General features: G+C 47.6%; 1 protein-coding gene across 7 annotated transcripts in view; it reads right to left on the minus strand.

The window, feature by feature from the left end:
• Window positions 1-7,081: 7,081 nt before the first annotated feature.
• ACACA (acetyl-CoA carboxylase alpha) overlaps window positions 7,082-19,345 on the minus strand; it is a 206,338-nt gene continuing 194,074 nt past the window's right edge. For 3 of the 7 annotated variants that reach the window (XM_023756841.1, XM_023756842.1, XM_023756840.1), the window contains 5 exons: window positions 18,282-18,436; window positions 17,491-17,661; window positions 11,010-11,146; window positions 10,202-10,312; window positions 7,082-9,747 (listed from right to left, as the gene is read on the minus strand). In XM_023756841.1, the coding sequence (XP_023612609.1) occupies window positions 9,624-9,747; window positions 10,202-10,312; window positions 11,010-11,146; window positions 17,491-17,661; window positions 18,282-18,436 (698 nt within the window). In that variant the 3' untranslated portion in view covers window positions 7,082-9,623. The remainder of the gene's footprint in view (window positions 9,748-10,201; window positions 10,313-11,009; window positions 11,147-17,490; window positions 17,662-18,281; window positions 18,437-19,345) is intronic. The other 4 variants (XM_023756844.1, XM_023756843.1, XR_002830099.1 and 1 more) reach the window with 3 other exon arrangements.

Raw genomic sequence — 19,345 nt, forward strand, 5'->3', positions numbered from 1 at the left:
GGACCTTTTTGTTTTTCTCTTCTGAGGATAGGTTATACTTGCCTGTTTCTTTGAATGTCTCATAATTTTTTGTCAAAAATTGAGTATCTTATATAATAAAAGGCTAATATGAAATTGTCCCCTCAACCGGGAGTTTGACCAGGGGGTGGGGCCAGCTGGCCAACCGCCCACGGCCCCTCCCCCCAGCTGGCCCAGCCCAATCGGCCTCGATTGGGGTAGGCTGGCCAGACCCCATCTGTGCATGAATTTGTGCACCAGGCCTCTAGTTTTAATATATTACAGCAACTATGGATTCTAATTTTTCTCCCTGAAGGCCCCTTTTTGCTTTTGTTTTGTTGTGTTTAATAACTTGACTAAATCTGTGGATTCTGTTTCCTCTGTGGTTAAGCCTAACCTTGTGCCAATGGTTAGTCAATCACCTAATGGTCAACCAATGATTTTAGGCAGCTGCTGGGCTCAAATACCCTGTACCACTAAGACTTCCACTTTCTGATGCCGTGTGTGTGTGTGTGTGTGTGTGTGTGTGTGTGTGTGTGGCATGCGTTGAGAGCACATTAAAATTTTATGCCATTTTTAAGCATGCCCTGGCTTTATTTATTTATTTTTACTTTCTGATGGGACTTCTTGTATCTTCTCTTCATGTGCTTATAGGTTCATGGTCAGTTAGGGATGTGTGGATAGCTTAGTCCCTCTCTGGTCTCTTCTGCGTGGGGAGCTTATCAAGTTCCCCAAACGCTGTCTCATTTCCCATGTCTGTTAAATTTTTGGCTAGGCTGCTGGTCTGTCATTTGCCACTGAGATTACTATTGTTACTAACAATGCCACTGGGTATGGAATATTTGTATCTAGACTTCAGCTTTCATCCGCCATCCCAGATTAGAATCCTTCTAGAGCTGAAAGAGATTTTAAGGGATCTTCTCATTCTGCCTTTTCCTTTTGCATTCCAGGGAGAGCAAGACTCCAAAAGGCCCTTGAGCTGCTCAAGGCCCCACTGTGAAGGAGGCCAGGCTTAGAGCTCAGCCTCTGTCTTAATCTATTTGGGCTGCTGTAACAAAATACCACAGGCGGAGTAGCTTATAAACAAGACATTTATTTCTCACAGTTCTGGAGGCTGGACGCCCGGGAGGCTGGTGCCGCATGGTTGGGTGAGGACCCTCCTCTAGGTCACAGACTTCTCATTGTATCCTGACATAGCAGAAGGGGGACGGGATCGCTCTGGGTCCTCTGTTATAAGGCACTAATCCTATCCATGAGGGCTCCACTCGCACAGCTTAAGCACCTCCCAAAGGCCCCAGCCACTAACACTGTCACCTGTGGGGGGTTAGAATTTCAACATATGAAATGGCGGGGGGGGGGGGAGCACAAACATTCAGACCATAGCATTATACCCTTGGTCTCCCCAAATTCATGTCCTATTGCATGAAAAATAATCATTCCATCCCAACAGCCCCCACAGTCTTAAGCATCAACTTTAAAAAGTCTAAAGGCCAAAGTCTAATCTAAATTACATATCATCTAAGTCAGATATGGGTGAGACACAAGGTATAATTCATCCTGAGGCAAATCCCCCTCCAGCTTTGAACCTTTGAAATCAAACAAGTTATGTGTTTCCAAAATACAATGGTGGGGCAGGCATAGGATAGACATTTCCCCAAAGGGAGAAACAGGAGGGAAGGAAGGGGTGACAGTTCCCAAGCAAGTCTAAAACCCAACAAAACAAACAACATCAAATCTTAAGGCTGAGAATAATTTAATTTGATGCTCTGCCCTCTGGGCTGGGGGCCCCATTTTCTGGACACACTGAGGGGGGTCTTTTGGACACATTGGACCTCCTGTAGTGTACCTGCCCCCGTGACTTTGCTGAGCACAATGCATACCGCAGCTTCCCTGGGCTGGAATCAAACAGCAGTGGTACTACCAGTCGGGGGCTTCAGGAGGGCCCTAGCCTTCATGTCTCTGCTGGGTAGGGGCTGGCTCCCCACAGCTTTGTGTGGGGGTCATATGGCCTATTGAAACCAGGGAATGGCACTCTTTTGAAACTGAGGAGGCAGCCCTGATGACCTCTGAATTACCTTTGGAGTCCTCTTCCCTTGTCTTGAAGAATGGAGAAAATTAGAAGCTGAATAGCTCTATGGTCCCATCCTGTAAAATCTAAGAAGTCCACTTCCTTCATTCCTTCCCGTCTTCTTCCCCTTGAGTTCAAATAGGCTATTTTCCCGCTGTTGTAGCTGATGAAGTCCACGGTTCACACCCATACCAATTTCCTGATCAAAGGGTTGCTTGGCCACATCCTTAGGGTTCTCTTCTGAACACGCTTTCTCGTTTGCACTATGGGCAGACTGAGAATTTTCCAATGTCTGCTTCCCTTTCAACAATTCTGTCTTTAAATCATTTCTCTCTTCTCACATTTTACTATAAGCAGTCAAGAGACACCAAGCAGCACCTTCAATTCTTTGATTAGAAATAGCTTCGACCAATGGACACGGTCACTGGGGCAGTGGGGACTTGTCCTGGGGGGTGGGAGTGGCCGGGGAGGGGTCGATGGGGAAAAAGGAGACATAGTAACACTTTCAACAAACAAACAAAGAAATAGCTTCAGCCAATATCTAATTTCATTGCTCACAAGTGCTACCTTCCACAAAACTCTAGGAGATGAACACAATCCAGCCAAGTTCTTTGCCACTCTCTCTCAGTTTCCAACCACACATCCTCATTTCCATCTGAAACCTCTTCGGAATGGGCTTCACTGGCCATGTTTCTACCAACCTTCTGTTCACAACCGCTCTCCCGAGCCCTCACCCAAATCGCCTTTAAAGGTCTGTTTGTGGCCATGTTGCCTTTTTCTAGCATGGACCTCCAAACTCATTCAGCCTCTGCCCATTACCTCTGCCCAAAGCTGCTTCCACATTTGTGGGTTATAACAGCTCCTCACTCCTGGTATCAATTTAGCTTAATTGAGGTATAAATGACATATACTTTAAGATAAAGTATACATCATGGTGACTTGCACATCCATCACCTCACATAGTCATCTTTTTATTTCTTTGTGGTGAGAACATTTTTCTATCCTCTGGGCAAATTTCAATTAAATATCACAGTGCTATCAACGATAGTTACCATGATGTACATTAAACCCTCAGATCTTATTCATCTTATAGTTGAAAGTTTGTATTCTTTTACCAACCTCTCCTTACTTCTTCCACACCCCACCTCCAGCCTCTGGCAACCACTTTTCTACTCTGTTTCAATGGATATGACTTTTTTATTTTAAGATTCCACATGAGTAGATGCATACAGTACTTGTCTTTCTCTGGCTCATTTCACATAGCATAATGCCCTCAAAGTCCATCTATGTTGTCACAAATAGCAGGATTTCCTGTTTCGCATGGTGAGAAATATTCCATTTGTGTACATATACCGCATCTTCTTAATCCACTCATCTGTTTATGGACACGGGTTGTTTTCTTATCTTGGCTTTTGTGAATAATGCTGCAATGAACATGGGAATGCAGGTATCTCTTTGATATTCTGTTTTCATTTCCTTTACATAGATCTACCTGGAAGTGGGATTGTTAGGCCATATGGTAGTACTTTTTTAAAGTTTTTGAGGAACCTCCATACTGTTTTCCATAGTGGCTGCACCAATTTACATTCCCACCAACAGTGCACAAGGGTTTCCCTTTCTCCATGTCTTCACCAACACTTACCCTGTTAGAATGGCTGTCCTTTTGATGAATTTCCCTGATAATTAGTGATGTTGAGCATCTATTCATATACCTTTACCTTTTTATGGCCATTTGTTATCTTTGGGAAAATGTCTATTCAATTCTTTTTTTTTTTTAATCAGATCATGGTTTGTTGTTGTTTTGCTATGGTTATGAGTTCTTTATATATTGGCTATTAACCCTTTATCAAAGATATTACTTGCAAATACTTCCTCCCATTCTGTAGGCTGCCTTCTTGTTCATTTTATTGATTGCTTCCTTTGCTGTGCAGAAGCTTTTTAGTTTGATGTAGTCCCACTTGTTTATTTCTGCTTTTGGGGTCAAATCCAAAAAATCATTGCCAAGACTGATTGAGCCCCTATGTTTTCTTCTAGGAGTTTTATGGTTTCAGGTCTTACTTCCAGGTTCAAGTTTTGAATCCATCTTGAGCGAATTTTTGTGTATGATGTAAGATATACGTCTAGTTTCATTTTATTGCATATGGCTGTCCAGTTTTCCCAGCACCATTTATTGGAGAGACCATCCTTTCCCCATTGTATATTCTTGGCTCCTTAGTTGTAAATTAATTGTCCATATATGAAAGGGGTTATTTTTGGGCTATTATGTTCCATTGATCTTTGCATCTGTTTTTTATGCCAATACCATACTGTTTCGATGACTACAGCTTTGTGATATAGTTTGAAATTAGTAAGTGTGATGCCTCCAGCTTGTTCTTTTTCAAGATTGCTTTGGCGATTCAGGGTCCTCTGTGGTTCTATACTAATTTTAGGATAGTTTTCTTTCTGTGAAAAATGGAATTTTTATACAGATTGCATTGAATCTGTAGATTGCTTTGAATAGTATGGACATGTTAACAGTATTAATTCTTCCAACCCATGAGCATCAAGTATCTTTCCATTTACTTGTGCCTTCAGTTTCTTTCATCTTATAATTTTCAGTGTACAGATCTTTGACCTCCTTGGTCAAATATATTCCTAGGTATTTTATTCTATTTAATCTAATTATAAATGGGTTTGTTTTCTTAATTTCTTTCTGATAGTTCATTAGTAGTGTATATAAATGCAACTGACTTTTCTATATTAATTTTGTATCCTAAAACTTTACTAAATTCATTCATTAGTTCTAAGTTCCTTGGTGAAGTCTTTAGGGTTTTTCATGTATATCATGCTATCTACAAATGTCTTACTTCCTTTCCAATTTGGATGCCTTTTATTTCTTTTTCTTGCCTGATTGGTCTGGTGAGGACTTCCAGTAGTATGTTGAATAAAGGAGCTTCCTTGTCTTGTTCCTCATCTTCCAGCGGTTGAGTATGATGTTAGCTATGGACTTGTCATATATGGCCTTTGTTATGTTGAGGCACATTCCCTCTATACCCAGCTGCTGCCACATTTTTAGGTTAGTTACAGCAGCACCCACTCCTGGCCCAAGTTTTTGTCTTAGTCCACTTGGGCTGCCATAACAAAACACCACAGACTGGGTAGTTTATAACAACAAACATTTATTTCTTATAGTTCTGGAGGCTGCAAGTCTGAGATCCAGGTGCCAGCATGATCAGGTGAAGGTCCTAGACTTGTATCCTCACATGATGGAAAAGGATCTCTCAGGGTCTTTTTTTATAAGGCACTAATCCTATTCACGAGGGCTCCACCCTCAGGACTTAAGCATCTTCCAAAGCCCCCACCTTTTAATACCATCACTTGCTGAAGTTAGGATTTCAACGTACCAATTTTTTTGGGTGGGGGGCACAAATATTCAGACTAAAGCACTCCTCATTGGTACTTCCGCATAGTGCCCATGTGGCTCAACGCCTAGAGACAGTCCCTAGACCTGCTTTCATAAGGGGATGGTTCTCTGAAAATGCCCTCTGAGGAAGGTTGAGTGATAACAGGTGTCCTCTCTTGTGAGCATAAGGAAGGGGCAGGGTATGGAGAAATCTGACATTTGAAAATTTGTTACTAATACCCACCAATTGGTTCACATGAACTAATTTAGGTAATTGTTCAAAAGCCCCAATGAGGTCCTTATTGCTATCCACATTTCACAGATTTAGGATCAGGAAATTGCCTAAGGGCAGGAGTGAGGATATTTGAACTCAGTTCAGGCTTATTCCAGAGTCCAAGTTCTTCTAAGTGGCTATCAAAGAATCTGTTAGTACGGCCAAGAGTGCTGCCAGCTTTTTCTTAATTGAGGGTCTGGATGTCTTTAGTTGTCTGTCTCTCCTCACCCCCAATCCTTCCTGCTAACTCTAACTCCAGAAGGCAAGTCACAGAATCACAATGTTGGGATTAGGCTCATCATTCAACCCCCTCTGAGCTCGTCTCTCTCATTTCCTTCTAGTTGCTAAGGGGCTGAGCCCTCTGGGTGGGCCCAAGTCCCCTCAGAGCTGAGGTTCCATTATCATTCTGCCCTTCCACCCACTGATGTTGTGGAAGGTTTTGCTTGCCCACATTCTGCATTCATGACGATGTCCCATTCCCATTCTTTATTATGAACTGCCCACTGGAGCTCTGGCCGGCATTCAATAGCCAGGACTACTTCCTGGGTTGTTAAAACACTTAGTCATCGGAAAGACAAACCGGCATGGGGAGCCTGTGCTGCCTGAGGCACACGCAGGTTTCTGGAGTATTGAAAATAGTGGAGAGTCACCCATTGTACCTGTGCCTCTTGGGTGGCCTGGGCTCACTATCTGGGTGACCCCTCCAGCTGGGGGACGTATGCTCCTGGAGCTGAGCTTGGCACCTATGGCTGTGCTCCTTTCATCAATTAGGCTGCTTTCTAAATCTTTTCTTTTTTCTAAATCTTTATACCCAGTCTTCCCATGTCCCCAAACCATCAAAGGTGTCCCACTCTCTCCAGGACATACCCCTTCTTTGGCTCAGCACTTAAAGATCTTCACAATGCTGCCTACTTGCTTTGTCAGGTTCCATCATCCATCCTCCCCCTAAATGATGCTGTGCTTCTATCTAGGGTCTCTTGAATAACTTTGCAAATGTTGGTGCCCTGAATTGGGACACCCTGACTTCTCTCCCAACTGGAAGCCTGCCTGCAGGCTTCAGCCCTCGTGCACCACACACACGGCCTCACCATGGACCAGGGCAGCCCAGGTTTTACCCAGAGGAGGAGCCAGCGTTTAAGGGAAGGCATCCTCCCAGCCCAGTGCCCCTCCAGGGCTCTCACCACAGCCTGGCACTGAGCCTTGCATATCAGAAAAAGTGCAGGAAGGGTCCTCCCTGTGACATCATTTGGCACTTGCGTTTGTCACTGTGTTCGTTTCCCAGTTGGGGAAATCCAGGTGGATCCATGATTAGATTACACAACCCTCACTGTTCAATCTTATTACCCCAAAGTAGTATCAATGGAAATTAAAATTTTTCTTTTATTGAAAAGACTGAAGGAAATATCACTCCCCAACAGAAGGAGGGAAGTCCGAGGCCTCGATGCTGACCAGGGCTGCCTGCCCATGGAGTGCAGCAGCTGAAGGCTCGGAGAAGCAGATTCTCCCAGACCCTGAACCTCCCTTCTTCCTCCCATTTCTAGGCACCTCGCTTAGGGCGACTCCACCCGGTGATATGTGGGTGTAACATTTATGTCACTTAGAGAAAGCCACCCTTTGCTTAGTTACACGTCCCAAGGACACAGACACAGCACCGAGTTTAACAGTCGGCAGAGGTCAGTGCTTCCCCTCCTGCTCTCTTGTGACCTCTACCTGTTTTTGCACAAGTTTAGGGTTTGGTGTCTGTTCTCACTTCAACCGCATGGAATCAGAGAGAGGAACCGAGGCAGAGGGCTGAAGGCACACACTCACGGGTTTCCTGCCTCGAGGTCTTTCGGCATGACGAGCGGGGCTCAGCCACCGGGGCGGGAGGCTCCCCTGCTCTGTGTGGAGCAAGATTGAGAGGCGGGGTATGGGCTGAAATGACAAACAGTGACTCTTCTACAAATTGGAGGTTTATTTCCACAAAATGTGAAAAGATTTGACTGAAGCTCCTTGCTCATCAGAGTGTGTCCATCGAACTTCCAATGAGACAAGTGAAGGCTGCTCTGTGAACGAGGTGGTGGGACCATGAGGCAGTCTCAGTCCAGCACGTCCTGGTCCGTACTTTGCTACCCGCCTGCCTCAGCGACCTTGCTTGTGCAGGGGGCTGTGGGATGTCAGCTGGCTCACACTCTGTGGCTCTTCTGTCTTCTCCATATGAAAAATCCCTGTCCAGGGTAAGACCTAAAGTGAGGTGCTCTGGAGATGGAGCAGTAGGCATTACAGGGGTCTAGAGAGGAAATGGATTCGTTTAATGTGTCATAATTTGCAGAGGGGAGAGGCACATGAGAGTAACCCACTCTGCCTCTGAAGAAATGCCGGGCGAGCACAGGCCCGTGGAGAGCAGGCTTCACACCAGCTGTCAGTGCATATCACTGTATTTATTGCAGGAAAGTGGAGAGGAATAATATGGTCAGAGATGAAGTCAATTCTTACTGGGTTAGCAGATACTAGCAACAGTGGATGCTGCCTCCTGGACTGAGGGTTATTCCCTACCTTTTCCCGCCCTTCTCTGGTAGTGCCAAACACTGTACCTGTACCAGGGCAGCCTGGCTGAGGCCCCGTGCTCCTGGGGGGAGAGGGAGGGTGGTGACAGACCCAGCCACACAGTTCCATCTGCATAAACTGTTCCCAAAGGAGGGGAAGTGGAGCTCTTTCTTGTGAACTACAGGGTTAAGGCTCAAATCTGGAGGTTGTACACAAGTATTCATATCAGTGCTTCTAAGACGTCCCAGTGATTTCCTCCTTGGTCACCAGTGACAAATGCAATTAGCTGCTCTGTAGGAACGGATGCTACACCAGCCTGATCACCTGCCACTCTTGCTTTAGGAATACCAACGGGAGAATCAGTAAGCTCTCTCCTTGAATAAACTGGTTGTTGACAAAAACAAGCGTTCTCCACCACCCGTGAGGAGCCTTTGCGCGTAGGGCCCCGTGAGCCTGGAAGACAGCAGCACCAAGAGGGAGTCGTAGGTAATCTCAAGGTCATGTGGATTCTGGGATCCTGGTGCCGAGAGCATAGGTGTCCGCAGGGGTCCTGTCAGCAGCAGTGGGGAGACCTGTTGCCCTGGAAATGGAGACAGCGACTCTGTAGGCACTACTAACCTCTGTGACTACCATCGCTCCAGGCTTAACAGTGACAACCTCCCAAGTCCTAAAATGAGAGACTACTTCCCATGAGTGACAGAGGGCAGCCTTCCCCGCACTGGCCTGTTGGGCAGTGACCTGCAGGGAGTGGTAGGTCCCCATCTCTCCATTTGCTCTAAGAGAACTGACCTCGACGTTGAGGCCTCTAATCCACAACAGTGACTAGGTCTGTTTTCTTTCTCTGCTCTTTGGATCATGGTTTGCCTTCATCTTTGAGTTCCCATGGAGCTTGCCGATTTCATGCTCTATTTTCCTTCACAAACAGGACCTTGGTGTGATGAGGCTGGAATGATTCCTCTTCAGTGCTAGTGTGTGCTGGGCTGAACGTGGGGGTAAAGAAATAACGGACGTGAGGCTTCTTCCTCGCCCCAGCCCTCCCCTGCTACCTGGGGTGCAGGCTCCCGGGGCTGAGACCAAGGGGCAGCCCTGCTTCTGTGTAGGAAGACCTCATGGTACGTGTGTACCCTTCACTGCCTTCTTGGGTGTGTGCAGGGTAATAAATACTGAACGGGACAGTGTGACGGGGGCTGGAGCATGGCTCTGTGACCCTGTGTCCCCGTGTGCCACACAGAACCTGAAACATTCGAGGGGAAGCAAAACGCCAGTTTGATTCCAGTGCTGGGTCTCCCGTGCCTTCTCGTTACAGTGGTTTCCGTAGTAAAAGGCAGCTCTAGTCTAGCCCTTTTCTCTGGAGGCAGGGCGAGGGCGGAAGCTCTCTACGTCGAAGGGGAGTCCATCGTGGACAGGATCCGGACGACTTCTGCTCGCTGAGTGGGTGAGATGTGCTGGGTCATGTGGACAATGGAATCCATGGCGACCTCTGGATTGGCCTGGACCAAGCTGGAGAGGAAGATTTGGGAGGTGAAGAAGAGAGAGGCAGCAGCGTCTAGATCAGGGCAGTGACAAACCACCCGCAAATGAGCTAGCAGAGCTCACTGCTGACGCTCGTCAGCACCTGCCGTTTCCTACATGGAAAATGTCCCCAGCAGCAAGGGAGGTAGCGAGATAAACCGGAAACATTTCACCATGGCAAACGGTAAGGAAGCACTTCAACAAACCAACACCAATGGGGCCTGGCCTGGAGTTAGCACGAAGGTCTGCCCACTGGCTAAATCTGGGACATCAAAGTAAGAACGAATTAAAAACTACTGAAAAATAGAAATCCATTCGTGTAACCAATAGTGAATATATAATGAATGAGGAGGAGAGAGGACTTCTGCTTGTAGCAGAATTGGAGTGGTGGCTGGGATTGAGGAGGTCCTGATGGAGTTGGAAAGTTACTTTGAAACCTCACAGTAAAGACTGGATCAAGCAAGAAGCATCCACGGAGGCTAAATCCAGGTGAAATTTCTGATGAGTACAGGACGTTTGCATAGCCTTGAAGTGTCTCCCCACAGACTGCTCACTAGGTACAAGGGGAAAATCAGTGATAAAAAGCGGAGAAACTGAGTAACATCATGACCGGGTGGTCGAAACAAACACGAGGGGCAGATGGCATCATGCGGCTCCAGATGTGGGCCCTGTGAGGGCCACCTCCCCACATACGTGCTGTTCTGGCTGAGCACATACGATCCGAGTCTAGTCAGGGAACAGCCGAGAACGAGCAGCTCTACGTATGGATTAGACAGGTCTACGTATGGATTAGACAGGAGAGCAGGCACCCTCACCAGCGATACAGCCAATGGGGTAAAATGAGATTTGTTCTTTGCACTGTTATTAGTTTTAAACTTTTCTGTAAGTAAAATGCTTCCAAATAAAACACTTTAAAAGATGTTCCCGCAGTCTCTACCCTCTACCCCCTGCGATGGAGAAGCCTGCAGGAGGAGAGAGGCGGCGGCTCCCCAGGAAACTGCGTGCCATCACTTTCCTCCCAGAATCGTTCACCCAGTCGGAGCACCTGCCTCTGGGCACAATGAACTAAGTCTGCCGCTAGCTGAGGAGGGACCGTGCTAGAGGGCTGTCTTATCTGTGGGTCACTACAGCGGTCTCTGGCAGAGAGAGGCCACAAAGATTGTAGGCGTCACCATCTCCAGATTTGTTCTTAAATCTTTTATTCCAAGAGGTGAGCCCCACTTCTAGAGGAGCCCCCCACTGCGGCTCACCTGCGGATCTGCTTGAGGACATAGTCTCTGTTGATGTATTTGATGTTTTCCTCTATTACTGAGCGAACGCCGTCCTCCTCTGTCAGCTGTTTCTCCAGCCACTCGACCAGGTCCTTGTTGTTGTCCCAAATGTAGGCCTGTAAACAGATGAACCCGGTCAAACACCAGGGCCAGGCCGGACCCCCTAATTGTTCGATACTTGGAGAATGGATTCTCTGTCACTGTTGACATTGTAGAATAAGGAGACACCAGGCCTCAAGACAGGCGCTGTCCTCACCTCCCCTTCCTTCTCTGGACACGGATGGAGATTGGGAGCATCCACAGGGTCCCTCTACGGCAGTGGTTCTCAACCTGTGGGTCGCGACCCCTTTGGGGGTCGAATGACCCTTTCACAGGGGTCGCCTAAATACATCCTGCATATCAGATATTTACATTACGATTCATAACAGCAGCAAAATTAGTTATGAAGTAGCAACGAAAATAATTTCATGGTTGGGGGTCACCACAACATGAGGAACTGTATTAAAGGGTCGCGGCATTAGGAAGGTTGAGAACCACTGCTCTAGGGGCATCAGTGCCCACATTCTGGCGCTGGCCTGTCACTCTAGGTCTCTACCGAGTCCACAAAGGCTGAGGAGACTAGTCAGAAGCCCAGTTTTTAGTAAAGTGCCGATTGAGTGGGAAAGGCTGGCTGTTTGTGGTTGAAAATGACAGGTGTCCTTTCTGAGGAACTGAGGCCCAGGAGCTGCTGCCCGGTTGTGGCGTCTGGCACGGAGGAAGGACCTGCCGCAAGGGGACAGGCACCAGGTCATAAATCCCTTTTACTCTCGATGAGCGTATTTCAAATGGTCAAGACGTCTGTAACCCTGAGACCCAACAAACCCTTCTTTTTTTTTTCAAGATCATTTAGCTGAGTATTTCCTAGGTAGTTGACTACATAATAATTCAGGAGTGTGTTAGAAACCTAATAGCCTGCTCTTCTCCTCTCATTTTCTTTACAAATCATTTAGGAATCGTTTTGTTAATGGTTTCCGGAAAACCAAGTACCACCATTAGGGCTCATTCATATTTATGTCATTTTGTTTGGGTAATTAAACACAAAGCTCGTCATTTAAAGGTGCGCTATCCTTCTCTGTTATCACTAACGAAGTCAAAGTCAGAATGACAATGAGTTTGGTGCTGTAATTTAATAGGTGGGTGCATTAGGGACTCAGGCTCAGGAAACTGGGGTCTACCACAGTTGTGCCTGCATCACACATTCAGGAGGCCACGTGCAGGGAGAACCAGCCCTGATTTCTAACTTCCTATTTTGTGCCTTTAAAAATAATGGTTTCTTTTCAGACTCACTACCCATCTCTAACTTAGCTGGCAAGTCAGATGTGACTGGTTATTTATTATATGTCGTGTAATTGACTCCACATTTCCAACAATTCTAAGAGTCCTTCACAGCTGAAGGCCTGGGAGCCCCAGGATCAGCAATGTGCCTTTTCTAGCTCTTCGCCCATCTCTGTAATCACTGATAGAAAGATCAGGTCTCCTAGTCAGGGTGGTGTGGCCACGATGGTGCGACCTGAGCGAACCTTCCCCCTCATCTTACACATGAGGAAATAGAGGCTGACACACCTTGGAGCCTAAGGGGCAGGAAAGCATTTTGTTTGGGAGGAAAGGAAGTGTTGACGCGTTCCCCGGACACAGTCCTAACTCCTGCACCCCTGAACTCTGACATCTCCATCGCTGGAAATTTAGACTTTGCTCCATGGCTCGAGGCCCTCACAACGTGCCCCCACTTATGGAGCTCTGGAGGTAGGAAAAACTAAAACAATGACTACTGCTTGGATTTCTGTATGGAAAAAACAACAACTAGGTTTAGCCAAGAACCCCAAAGCCTTTCATTTAGGAGAATATTTAATACTCTTATTAATCATTTTTAATCCGTTTGCTTTTAATTAAGAAACAGCATGATGCTTTCCTATCAACATATGCCAGGGAGCAGATTAATTGTGGCTTAAGATAATGCTCCTTGATTGGTGTAATGTATTAGCTAACGAGATGCCTGCTTCTAACGATGCTCAGACACCACACTGAAGAGCCAGCTACCCTCTTGAGAAAACCCCTCTGTCTTCCCCTCGTGCAGCCACAGAATGTGCTCGGTGTTTAAACAAAAACACATTCCTCGACAGACAAGGGCAACACATCCCAAGTGTTAGAACTGTTGCTCTGAAGTCTCCCCTTTGCAAACGTCCTTCTGTGAATGATCTGTTTACAGTAGAACAAGTGGATGACAGCCAACAGGCCAACCCCACTTAAGTTCAGCTCGCGGCGCTGGTACACAGAGGCAGAGGGGTCGCAGATCTGATTCAGCTGCACTTTTAGTAAGAATAAAAAAACTTAAGCACAGACTTGGGAGGATGTTGTGAGCTAACTTCCTTCCCTGGGGAAAAGCAAGGGTCCCTCCTGCTGGGGCAGGGAGTCTAGAGTGTCTGCCCTCTCAGAACAGTGTGCCAACCCTAGTCCCAGAAAAAAAAAAAAAAGACATTATCATTTCCCTCTGAAAATTATGAAAATGTGGCTCATTATTCCTAGTGCCCAGGTGTTGACTTTAAACAAGTGTGAAATGCTGGGCGGTTAACCTCACAACAGGGCTGACACTCATCCCAACCAGAAGATTTTAAAACCAATAAAATATTGATTATTAAACATCCCTACAGTGGTCTTACAACAATGTTCAGTAGGCACTTTATCACTCTCTGCATCAGTGGATAAGTATCTCTAGCACTACTCAGCCTCACTAATTGTGTGTAGTAATTAGTCTATCTTACAAAATCTAAATGACCTGTTTGAAAAGTTTCATTTCTAACCTAATAGCTGTGAAGTCCTCTTTACTCAGTGGTACAGCAGGGCCAGGGAGCGACCCGGGCACAGCCTGGTGGATGTGAGCCCTGATGACCATGCCCGACAGATAACTCACCCGTGAGCAGCCTGGAGACACCTCCAACAATGTGATTTTTTCCAGAGGCTTTGGAGTACAACAGCCATGTAGGCTGGGGTCTCCTGAGAGCCACTCCAGTCTCAGGTTCTGCCTCACCTCCTGCCTCCCTGGCCCTAAATCAGAAGTGTGATACATAGACCATGGGTAACTTGTGGCGAGGCCTTGGGGATGGGGGAAATCCAGAATAAGAGTGAATGGGTAGATATCTGGAGAGTAAGGAGGTACTCTGGCATCTTGGGTTGAGGATAAGTTAGAGCAAGCCAAAACAAAGGTCAGTTACTGATAATCTACTATGCTCTTGAACCACCACCCTCCTGCCAAGATCATTAACACCTTAAGCGCCCAGTCAGTCACCGGTGACTGACACTATACTTTCTGTCCCGAAGACAAAACAGGCTGGCGCTTACTGTGTTAATAAGTTGTACATCTTTAACTCTTAGTCTATGTTACTTTATTTTCTTACCATCTAACAAGCTGTGCTGAGAGAGAAAGAAACGGGCATATACTGTCTACTGAATGCCAGTCATTGTGTTCCACACTTTACTTATGTTATTTAAGTCTCATGGAACCCTGTCTTACACATGAGGAAACAGAGGCTTAAACAGTATGTCTGCACCAGTAAGTGGCAAAGCTGGGATCCAAAAACTTTGAGATTCTAACCTCATGTTTTAGGACCCATTAGAATTGCTCCATGCAGAGTTCCAATCTCAATTTTTACTAGGGGGGGGGGGGGGCGGGGGGGTTGGGGGGAGGGAAAAATCAGTCGGTTTGAAAACCCTCAAACTGTGGATCTAAAATTAAGAGAGAAAGCGTGCCCATGAAACAAACGTGTGCCCTGTTTGATTGAAACCTACCTTTCAGGGAGCTGCAGTGATGCTTCCCTTCTGCTGCAGGAAAACTATGAACCATACCCTATTTCCTATGATGGGACTGTCCCAGGGACTCAGACAGAATCCCGTAACTCACGGTAGCGGATTCCTCTAAGGCAGTGATTTTCAACTGGTGAGCCACAAGAATTTTTAAAACATGCAGTACCTGACTATTTAGTCAGGGGCACTGACCTCTTTTCCCTTAGATTGTAAAAAAAAAAAAAATAACAGCCATCCTGTGTGAATGCCCTGCCCTGAACCATAAATATATAGGCCATATAATAGAGTTGCACCTTATTGGTCAATTCTTGGTACCAGAAATCCTTACATACAAGTTATAGGCACCTGATTTTTAAGAAGTCACTTTGGAGCAAAAAGAGGTAGGTAATTAGTATTTTTTTGGGGTGTGTCATGAGATGAAAAAGGTTGAAAATCGCTGCTCTGGGGGAAACAAAAGAATTACAGCATCCAGTTAGGTAGTATCACAGTGTCTTCAAATTTTTAGTCCCAGAATCTCCTTTTTTAGGATTAAGATTAAAAAAGCAAATTATCTAGGAAAAAAGAACACAGCATGGCTAATAGAGGCCTCCCACTAAATGTCTTTCCCGACCAGTAACCACAAGGATTAGAGTCACTTCTTGGTGCAAAGCTGGGGTCTAGACTCAGCCAGGCTGCACTTGAGAGCCACAGCACACAGGATCCAGGACTGTGTGAGGGACCAACAAAAAGTGACGGTGGTAAGCCATTCCCAAACACTGAGCGGACTGCATGTCAGCCCTTCAGAGGCAGCACACGGCCTTTGAACGTTGCTACACTTTCTTCTCTCAAGGGCGCTGCAGATTTTATCATCCACCCCACACTCAACTAGGTCCTGCTGAGCCTGCAGAATATAGAAGGAGGTTTCAAAGCCACCTCGCAGGATCACCGGCCTTCCTCTCTCTCCTTGGCTGTCCTGGGCTGAGGCGCAGGAGGATGCTGTTTGTAAACGGGGCCAGGGAAGCGGCCTCCTCCAGCCAGGAGTCTGTCCACAGTCAATGTTCTCTCCATCATAAGAAGTGGAAATGACCTCTTCCTCCAGACGCAGTCCCCTGGGAGCAGGACGCTAAGGAGCAATGGAGGACCTCTCCACTCACTTCACGCTCGGAGGAAAGCTATTCCTTCCCCTCATCCCTGTGCCTACTGAGGCCGCGCACGTCCATTAGTGACTAATGTGGTAGGAAGGCGGGACGGGCCTCTCCTGGCCACACGCACACACTCCATTTACCTAGCCAGCCACTCTTAACTGGAGAACAACCTCTTATTTTACACTTGCATGACTTTCAATGCCAACTTCCACTAGAAGCTGCCAGTAGCCACTGACAAAATTGTCTCACTCAATTATGATGCCACAGACTGACCTTAACCTGAACCAAATGTCACATGAGGCTGCACTCCCCTGCTGCACATCTGAAATATTTATCCAGAGAAGCTTTTCAGTCGTAAAAACATGGGTAGACATAACACAAAGGTGCATCTTAGAAGGACCCTGATTCAGTGCCTATTACACTGACGCAAACCTAGGAGCCCCTTCCTGAGAACATGCAACAGAGGCCGCTGCCCCCAGGACTCCCGCCCAGCAGTCACACAGGCTTCTGATTGCTTAGCTCTCAGCAAAAGGTATTTTCAGCACCTACTACCAATATTCTGACAAAATGTTTACATGATGTATGTGACTTTTAATTCATATACTAATAAAGGTTAAATTCTTGTACTTAGAAATAAAAGGTCTAACTTTTCCTTTGTCTTCCTGTGGCTCTCTGTGCAGCCCGGGATTCCAGGGGCAGACGCACCCCATCTCAGCAGTCACTGCTCCAAGGCACATGCCCTCTGTGAAGTCACCCCAAGAACACCCAGGACTCATAGCTCACACTTCGAAATCAGATCTCTAGTGGCCACAGCACCAACCACCTCAATCACCATCACCTCTTCGGCGTCTTGCTCCTGCTTTCTTCAATTCCACCCTCCACACAGCCTGAGCAGTCTTCCTACGACCAAGTCAGATGATGTCTCTGCTGCTTAAAATACCTCAGTGCTTCCCCCAGGGCCAAGTTCAAACCCCTCAACACGGCCCCACATGATCCCAATCTCTGAGCCACCCTGAAATACCTGCAATGCATGACACTCTTATTTCTGCCTGGAACGTTCCTCCTGCATCCCCAAATCCAACCTTTTCCTCTGGTTCCTCTCTACATTGTTCTCAGGTCTCTGCTACATCCCTTCTAGAAGGCTCCCCAGAGCCCCCTCCTGCTCCCCACAGAGCGGACTGGTGTCGTGCTCCGTGCTGTGCTGGGTTTGCTACATTTAACCTCAGTCTCACTGTGGTATGTGGCCTCCTGACTCCCCTGTCTCTCCCATAGGTGGAGAGGAACATCTGCCTCTTTAACTGCCATGTCCCCAAGGCCTAATGCAGCATCTGGTATTTAGTACATATTCAGAAAGGTTTGCTGAGTGATACAGAGTGAGCTGCAAAAAATGCCCTACGACTTCTCCTGCCCTTAGAGGCCTGGGTTCTGAGGTGACAAGCCCTGCATCCTCAGGTGAGGTGGGAGCATAGCATGAGGCTACTCCGATGGCGCCCACCTACCTTCACTGTTCCTTCCACTTCCACAAACCAGCGCCTCAACATGGCCTGGACCTGGCCGTCAGTCAGCTCAGGGTTGGCGTTGTGGATTTTCTTCTTGACCAGGTCCTCCAGCAGGAGGCGCCTCAGCCGCCAGTAGAAGAAGGTGCGGGATGTTTTCCAATCCAGGATGTCCTGTAACAGACAAGAATAACCCCAGTCACCCCAGTCCAGAGGGAACTCCAGGCACAAAAACCCACTGGCCAGCAGGCCGCTCAGAGACTTGAGAGCCGGCTGTGAGCCCCCTGCTCCGCAGATGTGTCCCAGTTCAGGATGTAGCCCCCTGCACCCACCACTCTGCTGACCACAGCACCGTGCACAGCCATGGGCCTGGCTAACGTGTAACCCCACTCTTGGCTGCGATGTTTCGGGGAAGGGGCTCTGAATTCCCAGATAACCAGAGTGAGGAACTGCGTTTGAGCAGATGGCTCCAACAACTTGCACACAAATCAGGTCTGTTAGCTGCTGCCGGAACCCTGACACTGCAGTAATTTGCAGCCTGAGCACCACCCGGGCAGCTCTCCCACGTGACTCAGTTTCCCACCAGTAGAATGGAGCTTGCCTCCTGAGCAGTCCAGGAGGCAACCTAAATCATGAATTGTTTTAGGATGAGAGTGGATATAGGAAAAGGGAGAAGTCTCTCCAAAAAATGGAAAATGGTTTGACCTGCACACACTGTTTTAATCTGCCCCCAACGGCTCCTGCTTGTGAGCCTTCAGATCTGACAAGTCAGAAGCGGCAAGCACTGTACTTACGTTAATAACACCCTTCTCCTGCATCCGGCCCGGTGTGTCATGCAAGTCAGCAAACTGCACGGCTACCTGGTGGTAAATGGGAACCAGGAATTCCTCCCGCTCCTTCAGCTTGTTCTCCAGCTCCTTCCGCTCAGCTGCACTGAGCTCAGGGGTGCCTGCAATTAAAGTAACCTGCCCGTCACACGCTGAGGTGACCGGAACCTCTGTCCAGGAGCAGCCAGTCATGGGAAGCTCAAAACCGCCCCTCCCTCTGTGACCCGCTCCCCGTTGTCTTCGCCACCTGGGTATAGCAGGGCTCCCAGAGACGCCACGGGGAGCACACACGTCCTCCTTTCCCTGTGGAGGTCACAACTGTGGAAGCAGCCGCGAGAGTCCCTGTCCCCAGCCTCCCCCGAGCAGGGGCAAACCACCACCCGGAAGCCGGAGTGTCTCATCCTCTCACCGACTGACAGCCAGGTCCCTCCTTTCCTGGCGAAGGACCCCATGCCCTGTGACCTGCTGGACTCTCAGAACATAGAACATAGGACAGCACCCCTTGTGCTTCTGGAACAAACCACAGCTCTTCTCTCCTCACACCAGCACCCACCCAACTCAATAAGGACCCAGATGGCTTTTAAAGTCACAGGCTGCTTTCCTCCACAGCTTCTCATCTCAGGTTTGGATGCTCTTAACCTGAAATTTATAGAATCCAACCTGGTGAGAGCCGGGTCTGTGTGTCTCATGCCAGCTCAGTGGGTTTGCCAGCCCTCTGGCTCCTGCCTGGGCTGCTACGGACAGAGCCAACCCCTGACCACAGTGACAAAGACACTCTAGTTCCTGGGCTAAAAGAGAAGGAAGAGGGGAAAGAGAAAGGCAGCCCACTAAGCCTATTTGGATCAGAGCTTCTAAAGCACACGGACCCTCAACTGGACAGACAGGAGCGTTTGCAATTCCTTCTCCATCACCGTGTCCCAGTCGAGGTGCTGCTGCTGTACTTTTATTCCTAACTGCTCTCAGAATGAACTGGCCATCAATACGGAAATGGTGGTTGCCTGCCTAGTAAGAAGGAATAAGTCTGGCTGAAG

The sequence above is a fragment of the Myotis lucifugus genome, unplaced genomic scaffold (genome assembly GCF_000147115.1).
Source record: "Myotis lucifugus unplaced genomic scaffold, Myoluc2.0 scaffold_99, whole genome shotgun sequence".
Taxonomy (NCBI): domain Eukaryota; kingdom Metazoa; phylum Chordata; class Mammalia; order Chiroptera; family Vespertilionidae; genus Myotis; species Myotis lucifugus.